Raw genomic sequence first — 25,370 nt, 5'->3', positions numbered from 1 at the left:
TCAGGGACTGTAGTGAGCATGTGAGCTAAGGTTGGTCAAATGCTTAGCACACAGAGAAAGAGCTTAGCAGTGCAACATTATTTTTTAAGATATGCCAGTTGCATGTGGACCCCACTTTTGGGCATGATGCTGTTTCTAGAAACAGACCAAGCATGTCTCAGTCCATGGCAGGCAATAACGCTCTTTTGGAGGCTGGCAGCTACTCTGGGAACATACTTGGGAAAGGATGGGCCTACTCTGGCATACAGATGGTCCAGATTCCCATGAGTCCTCATCAACCTGAGGAAGGCCACTTGCCCTTCCCCACCCTGCCCAGAACACCAGATCTGTGGGGTTAGAAAGCTGGATAGATCATCTCTTACTTGGTCCTCTAGCCCGGGTGGGAGGGAAGGAGAAATGACCTACCCTATCCTTATTGGATACTGCTAGAGCTAGGATGCGCAGTAGCACAGGGTGTCAGAATTTCCTGCTAAGCTTTTCAGCTTTACAGGCTGGGAGTCCTCCCTCGACCTGTTTCCTCACCTGGAAAATGGAGATGACCATAGAAGCTATTTCCAAGTTCTTGCGAAGATCAAATGAACTTGCAGGTGACATAGAGCAAGCTACTACAAATAGTGCTAATATCACGGTAAGTGGTGCTCTCTGACTCACATACTGGAAACCATGCTTATTCGGGGGTATTCCCTCACCATACTGGAAACCATGCCGATTTGGGGGTCTCCCTTCCACTGCAATACCACATATGACAATTGTTCTGCGACGCTGGTCTACAAGTTGATCAAGGCTGTGACACTGCCTCTCTGTTGCTCTGTGAATGGCCTCTGGCCACCTTCCCACTCTGGTCCTTTCTACAGTTTTTTTCTCTATAAGCCTGATTCCATTGAAACATAACATCAACCACAAATATAATTTTTAAATGAATAATTGCTTAATCAGAAAGTCAAAATAAGTAAGGAGCATTGATTTGATAGTCTAGGTCACCAAACTCAACATATCCTAAATATTAGCATTTCAACATATAATCAATATCAAGGTATCATTAATAATATGTTAACATTCTTTTTTTCTAAGTTGTAAACTTCTGAATGGTTCTCAGCCTGGGGTGATTTCAGCAATTGGTTATCAAAACCAGCAAGGAGGTACACTCTTGTCACCTGGAGCCAGAATGCCAACCTTCTGCAATGGTAGGGCATGCCTCACAGCATCGCCAGAGCCCTTCTGCAGCTTAGAGCACATCCTCACTCAGATGAACCACCTGTCACGTTCTCCAGAGCCACAGTGGCTGGTGGTCAATGCAGCAGGCAAGGCAGCTACACTGTAGTACACTTAAACAGTCTTACAAAAGACAAGCTTTTAGAAACTCCATTTTTGGTTCATTTACTTTCTAGTTCATTCCTGAAGAACTGGCCATAAGAGCCCACTAGCTGTCCCTGGCTGGTCAGACCCTTCCCAAGAAACCCAAAGCGACCCTCCAGCCCAAGCTGAGTCTGAGCCTGGGACAGTGAATCCTGTTGTTCCTTTCTGGGGAGACAAGGCTGCAGGCTCTGCTACCTGCCTCACAGGCCCATTGTGGCTCCAGGAGAAAAGGGCTTTGTCAGCACAGCAGCAAGGGAGCCCACAGCTCAATGCACCCTTTGTATCTGCACCAGGGAGATGTTCCAAAGCCAGTCTGGAGAGGCCCAGCCCCCTGCTGCAGCAGATGGGGAGCCTGAGGCTCAGAGAGGGTGTGAAAGGCCTGGCAGTGGGTCATAGATCTCTCCTCCTCCCATCACTGCCCTTCCACAGGAAGTGTACCTGTCTCTGCAAAGCCCATCTCCAAGTGTGGGACACTTGTCCCTGACTTCAGACAACTTCCTTCCTTGAACCCGGCCACATAGTCCTTTACAAATCTCAAACTCGTGTGAGACAAATGCATCAGAGGACACATATGTATGTCTTTCTCTGAGCTCAGCTCTGGCAACAGCATTCCTATATGGTGATCTTAGAAGTCAAGCCACTCAGACAAGCCACACAGACACAGGTAATTATGCCAGGTAGATGGACATTTAGCTGGAATGTGGTCATTATTTCACAATGTATACATAGAGCATTACACTGCATACCTTAGATACGGACAGCTTTGGTCAATTATTTCCTAATAAACCTGAAAGAGCAAAGGTCTGGCCCAGAACACATTCTCCGCCTCTTGTTCTGTGTTCTTGGAGTGATGATGTGTGAAGGCAGTGAATGTCTGTGGGCTAGAACATGGTCATCAAAGCAGACACAAGGTCCCTCTGCACTGCAACGATGTTTAGGTACCAGACACCTCCTTCTCTTGCCACATCCTCCTCCTCAGCTATCATGCAGGCATATGTTCTTCTATCACGAAATATCATTTCCCAAGAGGGCTAGTTATTCAATATCTTGCTGTTCTGTGACCCCACTGAAGGTGCTCTTGGTGGATTCACCTGTTCAAATTTTGACTTTACATCCATCCAAAGTTAAGGTGTCTTTAAAGATGCCTGTGACAACATTTTTCTTTTACCCTCAGTCCTGTTCAGCAATTGTTTGACGACATCAACTGCAAGGTGCAAGAAGGAATGATTTTTCTTTCTTCTCTGCCTGACAGAAAAAGAAAGTGGATCCTCATGGGACATAAGTATTTTGAGTCATCCGGCAGACTGGACCAAGCCCTCACAGCACATTCTGTGAGACCTAGGTGGGAGGCCACACGCAGGACAGTGGAGGGTAGTGGCTGGGATGACAGGTGTGTGTGGAGGCAAAGGGGTCCACCTTAGGCCTGGCTCTGCCCGTTCCTTCGCCTCCCAGTTTTCTGCACACATGTTGCTATTCCTATACAAGATTAAACACTAAAGAACTCTGTTCTATTTTTTTATGTCTTCTCTATAAATCCAAAATAGTTTTTAAAAATACAATGTTCCTTCATCTGCAACACAGAGGGAATAAGGGACCCTATCCTTACTGAGGGTTAAACCAGAGTGTCTGGCGGGTGAGGCGGGTCCTACTGTGAAGACCCACAGCTGACTGCTACGACCAGCTACAGGAGGCAGGTCTCCAGGAGAGATCATTGCTCCCTTAGCCATCCCATGCCCTCATTGCCTAGAGCAGAGTGTTTCAGCCTAAGACACTTCAGCATGGCCAGAACAGCAGGAGTCTGACCCTGGTTCTGCCTCTTCACTGCCTGGATCCTGGGCAAGCTACTGGATCACTCGATGCCCCAGTTTCCTTCCTGTAAATCATGAAAGTACACAGCTTGTGTTGTCATGAGAATTGATTTTTTTTTTTTGGCACTTAGAGCTTTGCTTGGTCTGTGGCAAGCACCACGTACGTGTATGTTTTCCTGGTCTAAGTTAGCATTTTTTCCAACTTCACTGCTACCATAGGAATAAATGCACTTTTTGCCATAACTGTACATGGGTACATACATATATACAATTCAAGTAACTGGGAAACCATAGGTCTTTAGAGAATTGATCTTTTTTTGCTCCCTGCATTAGTATATTATGTTATTGAGGAGAGAATGAATAGTCAGGCTCATTTTGGTTGCTAATCACTTATTTCTTTCTTCAATTTACAAAGCTCTCGACTTTGTTCAGCTGACAATATATATTGAGCATTTATTGTCCAAATATTATATAGCTGTTAACTATCAGTGCTAGATAGGGATTGGATCTTGAAGATAAATGAATAAGACAGGGAAGAGAGGAAAGAACAAACTAGGCTCTAGACCTCTTGGATTCATAGTCCCTCCAGGCCTTGCAGCCAAGACTATCCCCTTCCAAGCGTTCCCCCAGCTGCTGCTACCCCACATCAACTCCGTCTCTGGGGATGGAGCTGGGTGGCAGCCGGCGGCCCGAAGGCGGGGCCTCGGGACCCGCCCCCTCGCCTCCTGCCCCTGGCACGGGCGGTGACTGGGAGCCTAGGAGCCCAGCCCGGCTGCATCAGCCACACAGCGAGGGCATGCGCCCCTCTGCGGGCGGCCTCAGCCTCTCGCCCCCAGCTCAAGTCGCAGGGTGACTCCTCCCCAAGGACCCTCCGCCTCTGGGGCACGCCCTTCTCCCTGCTCCTGGGTCAGGACCCTGGAGGCTTCTGACATCCGAGCGAGCCAATCCACGCCACGCCACGAACAAGTGGCCACCTGCTGGAAAGCCCTCTAGGGCCCCATGGAGCTGCGGGTTAGCAACGCCAGCTGCGAGAACGGTGCGTGTGACAGCGCGTGGGGACGGGGGAAGCCCGGGCGCCAGCCTGTGAAACCCTCCCTGCCCCATCCTCTCCTTGCAGGATCCCATGCTGGGGAGAGGGTTCTGCTCTTGTCTTAGCTGGGACTTCACCTCCATCTTGGCTGCTGGGCTGCTGGGCTAAGTTAGAGAGAGGGAAAAAGGAGTAAGGAGGAGGGAGGGGCTGTGTGGGTTTCTGGTCTTTTTAGCCTAAAGAGGTACAATGACGTAAGATGCTTTTAAAATCTGTCCAGGTCTGGCTATGGCCCCAACCCGCCTCTCCCACCTCCATACACACGCCTTAGAAAAGGGAGGCATAGAAACTCAAGAAAGGAGCAAAGACTCCTTCCTGGCTTTAGGCTGAGTTTTACCATGAGGCACACAGGGGACCAGGTCCCTTCCTGGTGTTACTTCCTTCAGCCTTACAACAATTCTGGAGGAAAGGTGGGCATTGTGGCTTTACTGTCCCCACTTGGGAGATGTGGAAACTGAGGTTCTGAAAAGACTACTCTCATGCTACCAGTGGAACAGTGGGAAAGTGGGCAGGGAACCAGAGCTCCCGGATCCCAAGGTGTGGCCCTGTGCTGTAACACCTCACCCGGCTCCACTTCCCCACCCCTCCTTGCTGCTGCAGCCTGCGGAACAGGCCTGTTCCCCTGAGTTCTCCCCTTCTCCAGGGGAGCTCCTGAACCTGGGCAGTTGGATGTTGCTGCCTCTAGGAGCTCGCCCAACAAGGCAGGCTGCTGGCAGCCTCACCTTGTTCCACAAGGAGTGCTCTCTCTCCTCCCAGCATCCTTGGGCAGAGAGACAGGAACCCCCTGGTTCAGCACTCAGCTTTTTCACATGAGCATCCTCCCCCTCAGGACTGGATTTCCTTTGGCCATTAGCCTTGTGTCTTCACCATGCAGAGGAATGTGACTCAATGGCAGGTGCCAAGCCGGTGGGTGCTGCAGGGCTTTAACAAACAGCAAGCCCACAATGGGTTCTTTGGCTCCACCTGCCAGAGTTCCCCTTCAGAGGGCAGGGGAGAGTCGTGGAAGTGGGTTGAGCTTGCTTTGTCCCATTTCCTGGTAGGATCTGCCTCACTTCCTGGACTCTCCGCTCTTGGGCAAGGAGGCCCGAGCTGGAGAACAAGAATGAGCAACATAGAACAAGTCGGACTGGGGACTGAGAGGGCTGCTTGCTTCATCTTCCTGCAGTTGTGACATACGTGTTAGAAAGAGATCTCCCATAGCAGAAGATACCTGTGCACCTCTGGTAGCTTGCTGAGCCAGCACAGCCCCCAGGTGTTTGTGTAACTCAGCTAGTCCTTTCCTCCTCAGGGACTTGGTTTCCCCGGCTTCCAACAAAGGGTTAGACTAACATTTTACCTAGGACTCCCTCCAGCTCCATGCCCCATGGTATTGTTCCATGGAAGAGATTGGCACTGCCCTATTATCTACTCCTTCAGGTCCCCTCTACATGGTGGATGTGCCAAATCCCGAACTACCTGGCCATGGACTTGGGGTCCCTCCAGGCACTACCTGGGTGGTGGTGGTGGTGGTGGTGGTGGTGGTGGTGTGTGTGTCTATGTGTGGCCTGGGCTTATATCCTTGGTTCTTGATCACACATGGCTGCTTGGAAAAGGCCTCTCCCTCCAGAGGTCACCAACTCAAATACCTACACACTCCAAACCCACAAACATGGCTGAAGGGAACTGGATAAAGAGGCTGGGAAATTGGAGGTGACACGTTTTACAAAAGGGGTAGCTGCCACAGAGCTTCAGCCAATTGCTGCTCTAAGGGACGTCCTGTGGGTGAACTAAGTAGATCTTCTGATTTTCAAGTGTAGCTCCAAATCAGAATCCTTTCCTGGGAACTCTATTTTAAAATGCTGTTAATGGGTTCATATTTTAAGAGAATTCTTGAGAAGCCAAATGAAACCCACCACACCCTCTTACTGGAAAGACTTTGAGCTCCCGGAGGCCCAAGGGCCCAGAGGCTGAGAAGAGATCCTGGGAAGAGCAGGAGGTTGGCCTCGGGGAGGCCCAAGAACTTGGGGGACATTCCCTGGAGTGTGGGGTGTCTATCTGGCTTCTTAGTCCTCAACTGGAGTCTGATATTCTTGTGTCTATAGGCAAAGTACCTAGTCTTGTATTGCCTCTATTTTTCTTCCCATAAACTGAGTACTAAAGACAATGTTTTTGAGGAGGTTTGGTGCAGCTGGTGGGTAGCCACTGAGGATACCTGTGTCCCATATGCAAGCACCTGGTTCAAATCCTAGCTACTCTCTACACTTTTAGACCAGATTCCCCACTAATGCTTCTCTGGGAGGCAGTGGATGATGGCTTCAGTACTCGAGTTCCTGCCACCCAGGCAGGAGTCCTGGATCAAGTTCCTGGTTCCTGGCTCCTGACTCTGATCTGACCCAAGCTTAGGTACTATGTGTTTAAAGAGGGACAGCAGATGGAACATCTCTGTTTCTATGCTGGCCTTTCCAATAAATTAAAAAGTTTAAAATAACTGTTAACACTCACAAGAACATTATGAATGCTTGCCAATAAAATCTCCTGCCTCCACCCAGGGCATGTAAACTGTTGTTTCAAGAAGGGGCCCAGGGACAGCCTGGTGACAGCAGAAGCATGGGGTCTGCCAGAGGGGCTAACTGCAGTATTTGGGAAGCAGGCGAAAGCCCTGTGTCTAAGTTCCTGTATTCTTCCACCCAGGCTCCTTCATCAACCTCTACTGCTCTTCCCATGAAGTCCTGTGCCAGATCGTCAGCGGCCTCAGCCCCGAGGTGCCCAGCAATGCCACCAGCAGCAGCTGGAGGGAGAGGTTCCGGCAGACCTATGGCTTTTACATTGGCCTGGGCCTTGCCTTCCTGTCCAGCTTCCTCATTGGCAGCAGTGTCATCCTCAAGAAGAAAGGCCTCCAGCGACTCGTGGCCACCGGGGCCACTCGGGCTGGTACGCTCCAGGGGAGACGGGGTGGAAGAAGGGAGGTGGGATTGGGCCCAGGGCAGCAGAGCCCTGACCCAGCCTGTCCCCATGGGGGCCATGGCTGTAGCATGGCCATTGGTAAATACAAAAATTGTCACCCTTCTGGGTATCCCACTGTTGATACGACCTCTTCTTTTACAGACCTGTATCTCCTGAGGCCACTGGGGCAATGACAGTGTAGCATTTCAGGACCAAGACTCTAGCCCTCTAGGTCCAGTCCTGGTTTGACTTCTTCCCAGTCATGACAACCTAGGCAGATCACACACACAAACCCTCCTAACCATCCAGTTGAACTCCCTTGTATGCTGTCATGGAATTCACTGGAAAACAAGATGTGTATCTATGAAGCAGTTGTTGGGAACAGGAGCTGAATGAAAAAGAATCCATCCATCATTTTTGCTCACTGGGGTTTTCCAGGTGTGAGGTTAGACATGGAAGAGTCCAGTGAGAGAGACAGAAGGCCGGGGGAAAGGAACAGAACTCAGGGAAAATACAGAGTGCTATAGGTAGATTTTGCAAGCACACATAAAGGCTTAGAGGTTAAGGGAGGTTTTTTCCCACAGAGGGGTAAAAGATGAGTTAAGGGCCAGTGCATGGAGGGTCTTATGAAGTGAGCTACAGGATTTGAGTGCAGCTCATAGGTGACTGAGAGGTGGGCTGTGGGAGGGGAGGATGCTCCAATTGAAGATGTGAAGAAACTCTTGTTAGGTGAAGAATGGACTCAAGGTGGGGAAACCAATTAGGTGAGTAAGAGCCTAGAACTCTGGCCTGGATACAAGCCATGGATCCCAGGATGGTTTTTGAATGAGGGCTTCACCTGTTCTATGCTGGCTCTGGGGAGGAATATGGAAGGAGTCAAGGATGAGTCAGGTTTTGGACTTGAGCAATCAAGGACGTGATGGTGCTGTTTTCTGAGATAAAGAACGCAGAAGGAGGGGGCAGGGTTATGGGATGGTGATGTGTATTCAAATTTGTGTATTCAAATGCTCTATGGAACACTGCTTTGGAAGCAAGCTCTAGATCCCAAATCTAGATCTTCAATTCCTGGTGATGAAATGTCTGGGTAAGAAAGGTTCCTTGATTTCCTCTTAACATAGAGATGAGAATAGAGCCAGATTCAAGGACTGTGGACAAGACACATAACACATTCAGGAAATGTTTAACAGAGGAGAAGCCATTAGGGTGAGACGGTCCAGCCAGCAGGTACTCCGATATACACGTCTGGAGCCCAGGTGCTCAAAACAGAGACCTGGGAGGTACAGGGAGGATGCTAGGAGCGACGGACAATGTGCTGTGTGCTTTCCTTCTGGACAAGTGTTCAGAAGTTCATGGAGCTCTCAAATGGCCAGGAACACATTTGCATGGGCTTGGGGTCTAGGGGAGTGGGGAAGAAATAAGGGGAGCAGGGAAGTAGTGATAGCCAATCAGAAAATTTCCCTAGAATAATTTTTTTCCTCTAATATATTATTTTAGTATCTTCCAAGATTTTAATCCTTCGAGTACAATGCTCTCAGAGAGCTTAGCATTCATGGAGACTCTGACCTGTTGGGAAAAATGAGGAAAGCAAAAGTCCCTCTCCTTAGAAAAGTGGGCACCCACAAAAGCCACATACAGTTTTTGAATTTTCACAGCACTGTTTCAAACCCATCCCTTACCACCACCACCATCCTCGTAGCCAATATGGCTGACTGTTGGCTGTGTGCTGAACAAATCAGGCATGACTTCTGGCTTTATGAGCTTCCACTTTAGTGGAAAAAATACAAGGTACTAGGCAGATCAACTTAAATTGTCAGTAAGTCCCAGGAAGAAGGGGAACTGGAAGCTATTAAAAAGAACTCCATGGGGGAAACAAGCATCTGAGGGGGAGAAACGCAGGCTGAGACCACAGAGTGAGCATGGAGGTAGGCAGTCATTGGCTCAAGTATTCCAGAAAAAGCAAAGGCACCGGCAGACCTTGAGCTGAAAGGAGCCCACCACTTCTGTGGAACTAAGAAAGGGAGAGGCAGGAACAGCCCAAGATTGTAGGTGGCGTTGTTAAGGATTCTTTGTCCTAAAACCTATTGGAAGCTGTGGTCCAGATGTAAGCTGAGCAGGGGCATAATTCAGTTCGCACTCTTATTGGAAAGGCAGATATACAGAGAGAAGGAGATACAGACAGAAAGATCTTCCATCCACTGGTTCACTCCCCAGGTGGCCACAATGGCTGAGCTGAGCCGAGCCAACCTGAAGCCAGGAATCGGAAGCTTTTTCCAAGTCTCCCATGTGGCCCAGGCTGAGGGAACCCTCCATGGTAAGGTGCTATTTAAAACTTCAGGAATGGGTGAACTCACACAGAACATGGCGCAGAACCAAAAGCCACTGATGGATCTGGAGTCAAGGCCAACTCAGCAAAGGCACTTGAGAAGGTGCAGCCAGGTGCTAACTGTGTGTGCATTCCCTTCTGCAGTGGACGGAGGCTTTGGCTACCTGAAGGATACGATGTGGTGGGCTGGATTTCTCACCAGTAAGTGAATTCTTCACCCTATGAACAGTAGCCTGTGGGTGGAGGAGGAGGAAGCATATCTGCCTCTATTGTGCAAAGAATGGGGCTGAAACCGATCCCCAGGGAAAAACCTTGACAATTCTTGCAGGTAGAACCTCTTACCCTTTCTCTCAGTCACAAAACATCTGAATCCAAAGAAGTTTGTTCAGCACAGCTTTCAGTCAAGCTTTCTCTGCTTGCCTTGAAATACACTGATATTTATCACTGCCTACTGGCTGTGGACGTCCATGGTAGAAGCTAAGACTCTGAAATTAACTCCTCCCTTCCACAGGCAGTTTGTCCACATAGAACACAGCTGATACATCACTGAGATTTGCTCAAATCTGCCCACTCACACATTTTCCCCCCTGCCCATCTCTGGTTATCAGACTAATTCTTTTAGGTGGAACTGGACTCTCCGATGACAGTCCCCTAAGCCAGGTGCTGATTCCTGCCTTAGCCAACCATAGCTGTAGCAGACAACACCTGCTTCCCCAGGTGACCCAGGTTGTTCTTTAGCAGCAGAGGGAGGGGAGAGATAGGGACACAGGGAGAAAGAGGGGGTCAGGGGAAAAAGGGAGAAACGGGGAAAGAAAATGCTTGCAGAAGTATGCAACCTAGACACACAGATGAGGAACATAGGACCCTAAAGAATGGCTAGCTTTCCGGACTATCCAGAATTTCCCCATTTGGTACCCATTTCTTGATTTAATAATAAAATTTTTAAAAAGTTATAGAAAATGTTAATTTTTATTGGAAAGGCAGATATACAGAGAGGAGAGACAGAGAGGAAGATCTTCCATCCGATGATTCACTCCCCAAGTGAGCGCAACGGCCGATGCTATGCCACAGGAGCCTCTTCCGGGTCTCCTACGCGGGTGCAGGGTCCCAAAGCTTTGGACCGTCCTCGACTGCTTTCCCGGGCCACAGGCAGGGAGCTGGAAGGGAAGCAGGGCTGCCGGGATAGAACCGGTGCCCATATGGGGGCCTGGCGCAGTGGCACAGTGGTTAGAGTCCTCGCCTTGCACGCCTGGGATCCCATATGGGCGCCGGTTCTATCCCAGCGGCTCCGCTTCCCTTCCAGCTCCCTGCCTGTGGCTCGGGAAAGCAGTCGAGGATGGTCCAAAGCTTTGGGACCCTGCACCCGCGTAGGAGACCCGGAAGAGGCTCCTGGCTTCGGACTGGCATAGCATCGGCCGTTGCGCTCACTTGGGGAGTGAATCATCGGACGTAAGATCTTCCTCTCTGTATATCCACCTTTCCAATAAAAAAAAAAAAAGAACCAGTGCCCATATGGGATCCCAGGCGTGCAAGGCGAGGACCTTAATCACTGTGCCACTGTGCCAGGCCCCATTTTCTTGAACTTTTCAAAAAAATAAAACCCCAAAATATTGGCAGTCATTGTACTTAACCATGCACAGACTAGAAATCTAAAGATGTGAAGATTTAAGCAGGCTTTCACCCACATGCAGTGCATATGACCTTGGGCTCTGGGCCTCAGCTTTCTAATCTTTCAAATGAAACGATTTGCACTGGATAGGCTGGGACTGACCTGCTTGGAGCCTCTGGGGGAAGGGCACGAGGAGCAGGACTGTGGTTAAACATGGCTTGAAATCACCTCGATCCAGAATTGTCTGAATTGGAGATGGTTCATTAGGATGGCACTAAGTGTCTTTTCTTCTTTCAATTCCTAGTGGCTGCTGGGGAAGTTGCCAACTTCGGAGCCTATGCGTTTGCACCTGCGACCGTCGTCACACCTCTGGGAGCGCTGAGCGTCCTCATAAGGTTATTGTCAGCTCTCGAGCCACCTCAGACTCCTTTCTATTCCCAGTGTGTTGAAGTCTGTAGTTGCAAGTGGGCCAACATGGTCACTGGCAGGCCCCTGAAGGAGGCAGGGTATTCTGCAGTGCTCTGGATCTGGCATGGTTTGCTGTCACTTAGGCCTGCTTTTCCTCACTGCTGGCAAAGCCTGAACCAGAGGAAACGGGCTCCCACTGTCTCCAGGCTGAATGGCTTGCATCAATATTTTGGTGCTTCCACGGCAGAAGCACCTGAGTAGAAGCATGTGCTTTAGATGAACACTACCTGGCTTCTATGCTGTGTCATTTAGCATTTAACATTGTTTTGGAGACTAAGTGAGTAATGCACAGAAAGAATAAACTGACAACAAAAACAGACACAGCTCTCATATTGAGGGCTTATTGTCTACTAAATGTTCTCAATGTATCTCAGGTACTAAGGCACTTAATCCTCACAGCCGTCTCTACCTGAGGCCAGACATCAAGCAAGTTAGCCACCATGCCCAGGTTTCAACTATCCAGGCCAGGATTCCAACCCAGGCAGTCCAATTCCAGTCTGAGTGCTTAACCCTTGGGCTATGTTGCCTCTCACGTAAGCACTCAACCCATGAATAATGGTTTTTAAAAATAAGAATAATAGTATCCTTCCTCTGGCCCCCAGCCCTTCTGAGATACAAACATAAGACCACTTCCTCTGTGGTGGTCCAAAAAAAATTTTAAGCATACTTTACCTCAAAGTCAGAATTACAGAGAGAGAAGGGGGAAGAGACAGAGATTATCCTTCTGGAATAGCCACCATAGCCAGAGGTGGGCTGGTCCAAAGCTGGAAGCCAAGAGCCTCTTTCAGGTCTCTCAGATGGGTGCAGGGAACTAAGACCCTAGGCCATCCTCCGCTGATTTCCCAGGCAATAAGCAGGGAGCTGGATGGGAAGTGAAGCAGCCAGGACTTGAACTGGCATTCATATGGGATGCTGGCAGTGCAGGTGGAAGATTATCTTGATATGCCACTGCACCAGCCCCCTGAAATGCCTTTTGAAGAAGGAAGTTGCCTAACCTTTGAACCCTAGTAAATTCTCAGCTAACTACATATCTAGTACCATGATTCCCTCTGTTGCGTCTTACTCTCTCAATGACACTTTTGCAATATTTCTATAGTCCAAAAAAAAAAAATCAAGTCATGATACACACTGCATAATAAGCTTTGCTGACTTCACACCTGGTGTAGCTGTGACTCTACCATGACTTATCTGATTCTAGATTCTCCACGCCTAGGATGTTGGGAGCAGCATGGAACTCCTCCGTGTGTGGGCCTGCCTGTGAGAATGCCCCCAGATTCTCATGAATGAGAAACCTTTTTGGAAGATTTAGAGGAGAGATAGGAAATAGGAAGGAAGCTTAACATCCATCTTCACTCCTGACAGCTTGAGCCAGGACCACTGAGGAGTTCTGGGTTTCAGCACACCAATAGCTGTTCACCCTAAGCCACTACCACTGTTACAGACGCCAGGGCCACAAGTATATCCAACATGCCCGTTTTCCCTCCCTTCTTCCTTCACCTCCATTGGCAAGTGTGAGGACTGGGGAAACCATGTTGCCAACAAACAGCAAGAAAATTCTGGAGATATTTTCCCCAGCAAAATGAAGTCTCAGGAAAGTGACGAGAATTCTGTTCAGTGTCTAGGAAAATTCCTAAGCTTAATAATCAGATAGAACTTGAGTTCAGGCATGCCTTCATCACTTCGCTAAGTCACTTTAACTTCTATGAGACCCAGTTTTGTCATATATAAAATAGAAATAGCACATTTTACTCTACTAAGAATAATTGTAAAGTTCTTATCCCAAAACACGAACCTATGCCCAGAACACGGTAGCTGTATCATCACTGTGATGTTTTTCTATCAACATGTATCAAAGGAAAAAGGGATAGTTTTACTGTTTATGATCCAAGCCATAGAAACAGAATAAGGGGTACAAAGTTCCAGGAGGTATATTTTCAGTGAATAATCAGTAAACCCACATCAGACTCATTGGTTTGTGAAGGATTGAGCTCCCCCCACACAAGAGGCATACAAGCAAAGGCCAGACAGTATGTGTCAGCTCAGAGGATGTATTCGTTGGGTAGGAAGACCATCAGGAGCCTTTGAAGGGTTCATCCAGTTAACTCCGTTAGAGAATGTTCAGTTTTCACAACAACAAAAAATTTCACTTGCACTTCCATTGTCCCAGCACACACTCAACTCTCCCCCAAATCAGCTTCCATTTCACTTGTTTTCAGAGAGCCTAGAAAAGCTTTCACGCAAGAGCCCAGAGTTCCTGTTCATTCTCTGAGTGCTTGCTCAGGGGCCCCTTTTCCCTTGGACCTCCGGGACAGGCCTGCCCTCATGCCTTTCTCCCATGATCATGTGCAGTGCCATCCTCTCCTCCTACTTCCTGGGGGAGCGTCTGAACCTGCTGGGGAAGCTGGGCTGTGTGATCTGCGTGGCAGGCAGCACCGTGATGGTGATCCACGCCCCCGAGGAGGAGAAGGTCACCACCATCATGGAGATGGCTTCCAAAATGAAAGACACAGGTACGTGCCTCACTCCTAGCAGGGGCAGGAAGTCACTGAGGGGTGGCCACTGGGGCAAAGCCACAGGTTCTGACCACTTTGGGTGCTGCTCCTGGAGAAGGCAAGCTGAAGAAAGTGGTGGGATAGGGCTTGTTAGCAAGTGAGGCTTAAGGCCTTCCTGGCTCGGTACATATGGAGACCATTTCACAAATGTTTATGACATGCTAGGCTCTGTTCTCAGCGCTGTATGTATGATATCCTTGAACCTCCTAACACATCCCTGTGAAGACAGCCCTGTGGTTGGTCATCTTTTACAAAAGCGGGAACTGTGGTCTTGGGGATTAATAGTTTCCCCAAATTAGCAGGCTACATGCTAGGGCTGGAACCCACATTTGACCACAGAGCAGCACCTCTCACCCTGGTTCAGGGCTCTAGGTGCTATTTCCCTCCCCAGCTCAGATCTGTGTTCCTTCTTCTCCTGAAGGCTTCATCGTGTTTGCCGTGCTCTTGCTGGTGTCCTGCCTCGTTCTCATCTTCGTCATCGCCCCACGTTATGGACAAAAGAATATCCTTATCTACATCATCATCTGCTCTGTGATAGGGGCCTTCTCTGTGGCTGCTGTCAAGGGGCTTGGCATCACCATCAGGAACTTCTTCCAGGGCTTGCCAGTGGTGCGGCACCCCCTGCCCTACATCCTGTCCCTCATCCTGGCACTTTCCCTAAGCACTCAGGTCAACTTCCTCAACAGGGCGCTGGATATCTTTAACACCTCCCTGGTGTTCCCCATCTACTACGTGTTCTTCACCACGGTGGTCGTCACCTCCTCTATCATCCTCTTTAAGGAATGGAACAGCATGTCCGCCGTGGACATCACGGGAACCCTGGCCGGCTTTGTCACCATCATCTTGGGAGTGTTTATGCTTCATGCTTTCAAAGACCTGGCCATCAGCTGGGCCAATTTGCCCCACATGCACAAAAACCCACCACCACCTACTCCTGCCCCGGAGCCCACTGTCATTAGACTGGAAGATAAGAATGTCCTTGTGGACAACATAGAACTTTCCAGCACTCCATCCCCAGAGGAGAAGCCCAAAGTATTTATAATCCATTCTTAAAGCTTTGAATACTGAAGAGAGAAGGAGCCAGATAGTACAACTTGATCCCTGGTTGTGAAACCACCTGGCTATTTTCAGCTCAACTGTTACCGACTCTGCTTGAGATGTTTGTTTTTACCTCAGCACTGTTTTCAGGATATTTTCCCTACCCAGAAAGTGGTGGTGGCACAACTTCCTGGAGACACAGTCTCAGTGACCAAATACCCTGGTTTACGTTGGTGCCAGCAGGTCCTCTGGCCCTCCCTTCCCACTCCTTCCCCTGGTGCCACCTCTGTGTTATCTGGAAGACAGAATTTGACCCGTTGAATGTAGCACAGTCCAAGCACTTCCCGGAGATACTGGTCATCAGGAAATCTTTCTTACTAGTTCTCCAAGTCTCACTTCTCATCCCTTAGGCCATGAATGAAAAAAGAGCTGGCTTTCAGAGTCTCCGACACCAACTTGCTATGCGTCCCCATCCAGAACTCCCAGAGCTACAGCCAATGGAAAATGTCCTATTGCTTTTGCTACTTCCTTTCCGGAGACAGATGCAAGACCTCAGCTGACCTTTCCACTGTGCAAGCCACCAAACGTCTCAGGGAGAAAGTTCCAGCAGCCCATGCCCTGAACGCTCCAGCCTTCCAAGCAGTGCCTCAGTCTCCCCTCCATGCTACCGAGCTGCCGTGCTGCCCTTGCATCTCTAAGGAGTCAGTCACCAGATCGGGCCAGCAGCAGTATTTGAAACCAAAACTAAACAGCAGTGACAAGAGGTGCCTCCTAGCCACACTCTGCAGCTCCAACCCAGCGCTTCATTTTGCCTTACATTGAAAAAGGGAAACAGCAGGTTCCCTGCTCTTAAGAACCACCTGGCTATCAAGCTAGAAATTAACAGTATGCACTTCCCTTTTCCTCAAAGTCATGTAAAATATGAAAGAGGGAGACTGTGTGGGACAAAGTCACCCACTGAGGATTTGGCAAACAAGCTCGAGCTCTCTGGAAACGGGGGCTAACGGGGGCTAACTGCTGCGCTCTCTCGCTGCCTAAGCAGGCTCCCAGGTGAAGAGAATTCTGGGATGGTTCCCAAGCTGTAGCCCTTCACACTTGGTCAATGCGATCAGCTTTCAAATCTTAATGATCAGTGGAGGCACAGGTGTGGCCCGAGGTATTTTCTGGCTACCAACCAGATTACCAGGGGGTCCCCAGCTCCGCCAATATACTGCCCACACTTGAAAGCAGCATACCATGACAATTCCAGTGCTACCTGCTACAGGCTCTACCTTTGGTCCTCTCACATTTAGCCAGAGTTATCCACAGAACAAGAGTATTTGGAGACATGTGTAATTTATATACACCGTCCCTTTTCCAGTGCAACCACAGGGGCATGGGGGGGGGGGGGAGTGCTACTAGTGCCATTCAAAAGGGAAGTTGGGGACTTGGGAAAGAGGGAAGACTTGAGCCTCACTTCCATGCTGGGGCAGAGCCTTCCGTGGCTAACTCCCTACTCATACCCTGCGCTTACATTCCGTGGGCTGAGTGTAGTCAAGCCAGGCCCAACTCTGCTGCCTTGGAACTGCAAGAGGCTCAGCCCACCAACAAACTGGCTTCCTCCACTCCCAACCTCAGCTCTCCAGTTTTTAATGAATGTGGATTTCTGTCTGTAACTAAAATCAATGCAACATGTTGGCTCTTGGCAACGGCAGTAGACTGAGGGCCCCAAAAGTGCAAATTGCAAGGTCAAGAATAAATCCTTGCTATTTGTGTCCTGACCTTCCAATTAGCCACCTTTCATTTCGTCACTGAATCTAGGACAAGCTACTTACAAGGAAAGGAAGTTTGCTTTGACTCACGGTTTTGGAGGTGCGACATCCAAGATGAGGCGGGTTTCGTTGCTTGAGAGGTCTGCTAAGAGCGGTGGGTGGCAGCGACACAGCCCGTATAGACGACCAGAAACCAAAAAGCCGAGTGAGCAGCAAGGGAGAGGGCCTAACACTCAGGCTTTTAGAATCAACCCCTCCACGTGCAATCTCTTGCTGGAGCAGCCCCGCCCCGTGACCTCGGGCCTGCCTATTAGGCCCACCTCCCTAATCTGCACCAGCTTGGTGCCCTCACCCCAGGCCTCAGGAGCTGTACCTTACTCAAAAACACCAACCTTCCTTGCACAGAGAGCAATTCAACGTGTTCCTCTAGTGCCAGGAGACCAATACTGAAGGAGGGTCTTTTCAAATTACACCCTTACTCGAGTGGGGAAAGGTTAGTTTTGCACTAAAGGGTGTTGCAGTAACTAATTCAGAACACCTGAGCGCTTACCAGCACAGGCACGGTGGATTCACTCTAATTCTCTCCCACCTCCCAAGTAAAACCTGCTGTTTTTTTTTAATAGAGCAAAGGTCACACATCCAGGAAGGCTCGCATTTGCTGTCCAATATTGAGCTCATAGTACTAGCCCCTAGGCACAGTGTGTTTCTACAAGGCACTAGACTTATCCCTGATTGCATTAGCTGAAGCTGCTTTGGTCATTTGTTTTCTGGTGGTCTCTGTTGTTTCCCATCTGTATATGAGTTCCGTGGGAATTGGTCTTGATTTATTATTTTTCTGAGTGCTCAACATACAGTTAGCACTCAAGAAATCTACTGAATGAATGAACACGACCTAAGCATTCTTCCTTCCATAACCTCTCCTAGGGACATGCTCTCAACACAAAGCAGTCCTAATGCAAATTTATAACCACAAGAGGCCAGAAAAATACAGTCAGATGTCAATGACCCTTTTGCAGTTTTAGGAAGATTAAATGAGCCAACTCACATTTTAAAAAAAAGGAGCAGGCAGTGCTTGACGTGTTATGTGCTTAACAAATGTTACTTCCTGTCATCGTTGTTATTCCATTGCTCTTAGAGAAATCCAAAATTCATGATCCTATGAGAGGGTGAAGGCAGGAATCTTTTGTGGTTACCTAGTTCCTCCCTGTACCTGCCTAGCAAATTACAAGAGATCTTGGGTAATTCTCTCCTTACCAAAAAGGGTGGGCAAACAGAATGTTCCCACTGTCCTCCGGCCCAACAGCATAGGATGGGAAGTGTTATCGCAAGGGCTGACACCCTGAGCTAAGCTGCCACCTGCAGGGCTGGCATCCCATATCAGAACACTGGCTGAAGTCCCAGGTGCTCCTCTTCCAATCCAGCTCCCTGCTAATGTGCCTGAGAAAGCACCAGAGGTTGGCCCACATGTTTGGACCCCAGAACCCAAGGGGGAGACCCGGACAGAGCTCCTGACTGCTGCCTTCAACCTGACCCTTATGGGGGTCACTGGATAAATGAACCAGCAAATGGAAGATCTCTCCTTCTCCCCTTCTAGCACTTTCCATTTTCAAATAAATATATCTTAAAGAGATTTATGTATTTATTTGGCAGATAAAGGAGAGACAGAGAGCAAGTATAGTTGCAGTTGCCAAGGCTTGCCAAAGGCAATAATTAGGAGTTCCCTCCAGGTCTCCTGCATGAGTGACAGCGGCCTAAGCACTTGATCTACCCTCCACGGTCTTCCCAGGAACGAGTATAGAGCTGGATTAGAAGCAAAGGAGCCAGGACAAGAGCCAGCACCCAGCACCCAGATGGCATTGCAGTTGCGAGCGGGAACTTAATCTGCTAGCTTCAAATAAATAAAAATCCACAATAGAGAACCCAAAGATTATTTAGCTATTTAACTATTTTAAGACCTACGTTGTAATCACAGTGGGTAAGCTATCTACAGCCCTTCGGAGTTCTTGGGTTAGAATCCCACTTCCACTTCTCATTCATCTTCCTACTAATGTGTACTCAGAGCCAGCAGATGATGGCTCAGGCAGTTGGGCCCTTTACTGCTGACACCAGGGAGACCTGGCTGGTGTTCTGGGTTCCCGGCTTCCTTGGCCCAGTTCCAACTCTTTTGTGGATATTTGGGGAACGAACCAGTGGATGCAGGACAGTGTCCTCTAAGTCACACTGGATTTTAAATAAAATAAACACAAAACCAAAATCACAGCACCAACAAAAAAGCATCAATCAACCAGTATCCGGGTACAAAGAAAAACAGCCCCCTCTACTGGCCACTAGGGAAACCCAGCGCTTTGCTATGACGCGTTCTCCTCTAACAGGCTTGCAGACTGGACTAACGGACATCACAGGAGTGGTATTCGGGATGTCCCCTTGTTCTGGACCCTTTCCAGGCAGAACAATGGGATGTTAAAGCAGTAATAGTGCAGGTATTTGGCCTAGCAATGAAGCTGCTGGTTGGGACATTCACACCCATATGTACCTGGCTTTGAGTCCAGGGTGATGGCTCAAGCGCCTTAGTTCCTGCCACATACATGAGAGAACTGGAATGAGTTCCGAGCTTCTGCCTAGCGGGTACCTTGGGAGTGAGCTAGCAGATGAGAATTGAGTTCCATCTGTATCTCTCAAATCAGTAAGTAATCTTTCTTTTATTACCATTATTGGAAAGTCAGCTATACAGAGAAGAGGAGAGAGACAGAGAGGAAAATCTTCCGTCGGTTGATTCACTCCCCAAGTGACCATGACAGCAGGAGCTGAGCCGATCTGAAGCCAGGAGCCAGGAACTTCTTCTGGGACTCCCGTGCAGGCACAGGGTCCCAAGGGTTTGAGCTGTCTTCAACTGCTTTCCCAGGCTACAAGCAGGGAGCTAGATGGGAAGTGGGGCTTCCAGGATACGAACCGGCACCCATATGGGATCCCGGCGCATGCAAGGCAAGGACTTTAGCTGCTAGGCTGCTGCGCCAGGCCCAATAAGTAATCTTTTAACAACACACAGACACATATGTTCACACAAAGAGCTGCCAAGCCAGATAACATTCCAAATGACAAACAATTAATTTTAATTAAATACAAACAAGGAAAAAAAAAAGGCACCATGGCCCATTCAAGTATTTTGCATAGATGTACAAATATTGTAAACAATTAATAGGTGGACAAGAGAGAAGAGGATCTGTTTTCTGTGAACAATCTCCCAAATAAAAAGAAAATTCACATTGCCCTGGATCCCGGATACACAGGTACACACGGCGGAGGGCATGAGTGGAGTGGATACGCGGAGGGGGGCTCCGGGTGCCCTGGGCTCGGGTTCCGCAGAGCCTTACCTTAGCAGGTCTCCCAGGGACAAGGGCGCCCTTCCACTGAACATTCCCCCGGCTAGCTGTTATATACGCATTTGACACAACTGCTGACCTTCAAACTGGGCTCCAACTTTAGAAATGCAAGTCCTTCATACCCTCTGTCAAAGGAGAATTAGGTCATGGCAAGGTGGCTGCTGCAGGAGAGGGAGCAGGCTGCTGTCACACAGAGAATGCTCTAGCCAGAAGGAACCTCTCTGGCCAAACAGGTAACTACACCTTGGAGCCCGAAGCCTTGGCCGGCTCTCATCCACGGGGCGGAAGGGGTACTACCTCCCTGCTGATGTACATGTCAGAGCCAGCCCCAGGACCCCCAAGAACATCTCCGGGGTTGTAAAACTGGCAGGAGGCTAGTGTAGCCTTTAAAAAGATTTACACACATCTTCAACTGGGCCAAAACACTAGTTAACTCAGACCCCATCTTCCCTTGTCCCCATAAGACCCTAGGTTCTGGCTGTCCCTGAGCTGGCTCCCACACCCCCTTCCCCTCCCTAGCCTCCCACACACCCTTTCCTGGGCTTCACACTCCCTCCCCAAAGGCACAGCCTTCGTTGTGCGCAGCTGCCTCCTGCCTGCCTAGGCTGTGAGGCAGCTGCGCATTGCAGGCGGGTGGGTCTGAAGTGTCCGCCCCATGGCAACAGTCTCAGACCCCTTGCGAGAACCCTGGAGAAGGAAGTCTCTCCTGAGTGTGGGGTTTTGTTGTTGCTGCTGTTTGTTTGCATTTGCCACCTCAACGCAGCAAGCTGGGCATGGGAAGGAGAGAGGGTGTGTGAAGGTGGACCCTCCTTTAGGGCAGCCTTTCCGGCCTGCTGAGCACATCCAGGACTGACATGGGAACCCGAACCAGCTGCCTACGGTGTTTGCCATCTTCCAGTTCACAGTATGGTTTTCAAGGATGGAGGTGAAACTAATATACTGAAGACAAAAACAAAATAGAGGACCTCTTTCTGGTTGGTTCTGCCAGACATGGCCCTCAGGTGGAAAAGGTTCCTGTGGTCACATCAGGACCACCCACCATCTCCTGGTGTGACGGTGAAGGCTTGGAGCCATCGCAGGCTCTAGTGCACACTTTCTCCCATTTGTTTCCAGTAGGGGGCATCTTCACCTTCACTTTCTTGGGGCCCAGCACGGGGAGGAGACACGTTGACCTAGAGGACTGTGTCCTGACTTAATTAAGCACAGGGAGGGCCAGGACATGCAGGTGGGTGCCCAGGAAGGCCGGGCCAGGGAGACCTGCTGTGAGCATCACAGCCACCCTGAGCCAAGAACAGCTCATTTTCCTGAGAGTGTCCCACTCACCCACCTTGGTCCCCAGGTGGACCACACTCTTTCTCTCACTTGTCTACAAACTCTTGATCAAGCACCTACTGTGTACTGAGAACTATCAAGGATGCCCCAGGTGGTGGGTAGGAAGTCCAAAGTCCAGCCTCCCTCCTCCAGGAGGTTAGCAAGAGCAAATACCTGCTCAGTGCAGGAGGTGAGAGAACAGCTCCCTCCACAGACCATCCTGCACCTCCAACAACCTCTCCAATTGCTTACTGGCAGCAGTCCTGTCCAACAGAGCACCACATGGCCCTTCTTTCCTGGCTCCAGGGAGGACATGAGCCCCAGGGAGTGGCATTCCTCCCCCTGCTCAGAGTTCCTTCTCAGGGTCAGGAAGGACAGGGGCCAGAAGGACAGAACAAAAGGAAGTGGAGAGTGACAAATTTGGCTGGGAGGGAGAGCAGGGGCCTGGCTCAAACTCTGCTCCAGAGTCCTGGACAACTTCCTTAGTTGAACACAGGCCTATCCTCCATTCAGAAACAACTGGTCTACCTTAAGCCCATGAACAGATGCCAGGGATAGACTGGCTCATTTTTACCTGCTTTGTTCATGGCTGGGGTTCCTAGGGTGTCTGCTTCCTGTGCTACACTTGCTGCCATCCCTGGGGACCTTAATCACTTTAGGCCAAGGAAGAAGGAGGAGGAACCTTGCCCTGATGAGGTCATAAAACACAAGGAAAAATAAAGATATAACCCCACGGCCATGACCCAAGTCTACACTGGTCAACACTTGAGATCCAGTGCAGGAAATCCAGTGGCCGCAGGTCACAAGCACCTGGACCCCAGAAAGTCAGGGCTGCTGAGGGTGCGCTCACCAAAGCACCATACATTGGGAGGTAAAAGGGCAAGGGGAAAGGAAGAGACAAAAGCCTGGGACACTGGGAAAGTGCAGACTAGAGGGGCAACCAGGACTTGTCCAGAGTTGAGAGTCAAAACCTTTGGCATCACGGCTCAGGGGAGGCCCCAGCTGGTGCTTCCCCCTGCTGTCTACATGGCCTGCAAATAGTACCTGTATGAGTCGGACTGACCCGTGTGAACAAGGGGATATGGGGCATGGGGAAGGGGGCATGGACTGGGGGAGCTGGGGACTTGGTTTGTCACATGCAGCCATAGCCAGGAGCGTTCACCTCAACCAAGCCCTGGGCAGGCCACAGCAATGGCTGGTTCTACCCTCCCTTGACTCCTCAGAGCTAGAAGGGACAGGTAGTGCCCAGTCTCTGCATGGCCCAGGACCTTTGAGGGCCACAAAAGCAATGGAAAGCTCTCATGCGCAGCCACCACCCTAGGCCCTGGATGCACGGCATCTCCCAGATCAGCCCATCTCCCCGGCTCGCTCAGGCACCTGGAGTCACCTCCAGTGGCAAAGGTGGGTTGGGAGGCCAGAGGGAGGTGGCCCGGGCTGTCCTCGTGCAGCGCACAGAACAACACTTAGCAGGAATTGGGCAGTGGTTGCTCTGGGCCTCTGAGGAAGCTGAGGAGGCACTGAGTCAAGGAGGAGACTTCCGAAGATGTGGTTCTGGGAGGTGGCCGGAAGAGGAGCCCAGAGGTGACCACACGCACTCCTTCTGGAACCTTCTATGGCCATGGATCCTGGGTGGTGTCCAAAGTCTTCAAGGAAAGGAACCAAGCCTTCAGACAGACCTAGATTTTGGAACTAGTCATCCCCCCAGCCCACTGTGATCTGTATTCCGGCAACTGTGGAAAGAAAGAGGAGGTAAGAGAAAGACATCAAATCAGTGCTGACCAATGGGACCAAGTGGAGCTGTCCTCTGGCTTGGACCAGCTCAGAGGGGGGGACAGACTATCTGCTTGGGGGTCCCTGTCTCAAGCTGACCAATTGCCCCCTAAGGCTGCAGCACAGAGCTCCCAACACCTCAGGCAACACGTGGCTGCCAGCCAACTTCCACACTGGGATCCCAATTGTCCCAATGGCAGTCACTGAGACAAGGTTAGAGGGGGGGCCACTTGTGTGCAGCTGGCCCCAGACCAGCAGTTTGCATAAACTGTCTAGATCTGCTGGCAACTTTGTGGGGCGGTCCCTGCTGCTGAGCATTTACACATCAGGAAATGGAGACTTGAGAAGGGTCTTGAGGGTATTGGCTCGAAGCCACCACCATTCCAACTGCCACCCTTGCCCTTCTGTGACATGCAGGCACCCAGGCTCGGAGCTAAGAGACAGCCTAGAGGCCCCAGGAAATGCCAAGTTTCCCCCATGACTTTACTTCAGCAAGTTCAGCCTTGATAAGAAAAGCATGACTCTGTTTACTTTCTCAACAACACTTGTACCCTGAGGACCCCAGGTACCCACTATTTGACTTTGAGGGCTTCTGTGGACTCACCTTAGGGACAGGTGCTATCAGAGGCCGGGCCTGCTGAGAGCCAGCTGCAAAAGATGGTGGTATGGAGATCGCCCCTGGCCGCGGGAGGGACTTGCGGCCAGGCACAGGGTTCGCTGGGAGCGCCTTCTGGGGAGGCCGAGGCCTGGAGAAATCCTGGAAGGGAAACGACATTTCTCACTTGCAGGTCAGAGGTGCTGCCTGGAAAAGGGGCACTCTTGATATCTAATGCGTCAGAATGAGATGAATGGAGGCAGGCAGGCAGGGTCCCACTGCAGAAAGGAGCTGTGTGTACATGTGCATATAAGGTGTTTACATACTTAGGAACTGGTCTTTACGGAGAACAAGTTGGCAATATATTTTCCAATTGGAAATGATCATTCTCTGAGCTAATACCTCCACTTCCAGTCAATTCTTTCTCTTGTAAGAGAACTATGTGCACAGGTGCCCAAAAATGACAGCAAAGAAACTATACATAACTAAAATTTCCATCAACAGGAAAATAACCGACATCATATATATATAATAAAAACCGACAACATATGATATATATGATATATATAATATAGCAGTTAAAAAGAAATAAGCTGATGTGGATTATTTGGAGAAATGTGCAAGATTCCCCACTGTAAACGTAAACCAACAGAGAGAAATCATAAAGGATGTAGATCAAAGTGGTAACAGAAGCTAAACTGAAGCAAGGTGAAGGATTTCCTCATCCTTGGAGTGGGGAGATTGACAACACTTCGGAACTGTCAAAACCATTTAAGCAGAGCCCTTGCAGCATGCTCCACATCGGGCACCCTGGGGTGATATCAGGTGGCCATTCCCCATCCCGGGGTACCAGGGCAGTTGGGAGGCTGGGTATGGCTTCTCCTTTTATCTCCTCCGTTCCCCCAGACACAGGAAGAAGAAAAAGAAAATTAGGCAACAATGATCACATCGCTTTCCCATAACCCTCAATCTTTTCCACACTGATCAACTATGTAAACATCAAATATAAAAATTAAAAAAAAATTTTTTTAGTATTTTAAAACTATTTTAAAGGAAGAATGAAACAGAGGGCAAGTCAGAGGGAGAGAACACCCATCTCCTGGTTGACTCGCCAAATGTCTACTAGTGTACGTGGGAAGACAGCAGAGGATGGCTCGAGATCTTGAACTCCTGCCACACATGTGGGAGACCTCTATGGAGCTCCTTTCTCCTGGCTTCAGTCTGGCCCAGACCCAGCTGGTGCGGGCATTTGAGGACGAAGCAGTGGATGAACGATCTATCTCTTTCTTGTTCTCATGGAAAGTCTCTATGTGTTTGTCTTCTCTGTCGCTCAACAGGCAAGCACACAGAGAAGATGAGAATGACTTAAAGAGCTGAGATTTTGCATAGGAAGCTTCACC

At 49.7% G+C, this 25,370-nt stretch overlaps 2 protein-coding genes across 4 annotated transcripts in view; one reads left to right on the top strand and one right to left on the bottom strand.

Annotated features, from left to right (window-relative positions):
• Positions 1–4,162: 4,162 nt before the first annotated feature.
• Positions 4,163–15,306, top strand: NIPAL4 (NIPA like domain containing 4). Of its 2 annotated transcripts, XM_040989146.1 has the most exons (6): positions 4,164–4,200; positions 6,922–7,161; positions 9,641–9,697; positions 11,410–11,500; positions 13,923–14,083; positions 14,547–15,178. In XM_040989146.1, the coding sequence occupies exons 1-6, from the start codon at positions 4,164–4,166 to the stop codon at positions 15,176–15,178; spliced, it is 1,218 nt and encodes a 405-aa protein (XP_040845080.1). The 2 variants fall into 2 exon arrangements, with proteins under 2 accessions (XP_040845147.1, XP_040845080.1); XM_040989213.1 differs by lacking the exon at positions 9,641–9,697 and having other exon boundaries at positions 4,163–4,200; positions 14,547–15,306.
• A 4,698-nt stretch (positions 15,307–20,004) lies between these two features.
• ADAM19 (ADAM metallopeptidase domain 19) overlaps positions 20,005–25,370 on the bottom strand; it is an 86,956-nt gene continuing 81,590 nt past the window's right edge. For both annotated transcript variants that reach the window (XM_040988943.1, XM_040989011.1), the window contains 2 exons: positions 23,980–24,132; positions 20,005–23,335 (listed from right to left, as the gene is read on the bottom strand). In XM_040988943.1, the coding sequence (XP_040844877.1) occupies positions 23,282–23,335; positions 23,980–24,132 (207 nt within the window). In that variant the 3' untranslated portion in view covers positions 20,005–23,281. The remainder of the gene's footprint in view (positions 23,336–23,979; positions 24,133–25,370) is intronic.

The sequence above is a fragment of the Ochotona curzoniae genome, unplaced genomic scaffold, assembly GCF_017591425.1.
Source record: "Ochotona curzoniae isolate NIBS_2020 unplaced genomic scaffold, NIBS_Ocur_1.0 contig_1, whole genome shotgun sequence".
Classification (NCBI taxonomy): Eukaryota; Metazoa; Chordata; class Mammalia; order Lagomorpha; family Ochotonidae; genus Ochotona; species Ochotona curzoniae.
This window is presented reverse-complemented; position numbering and strand designations above follow the sequence as displayed.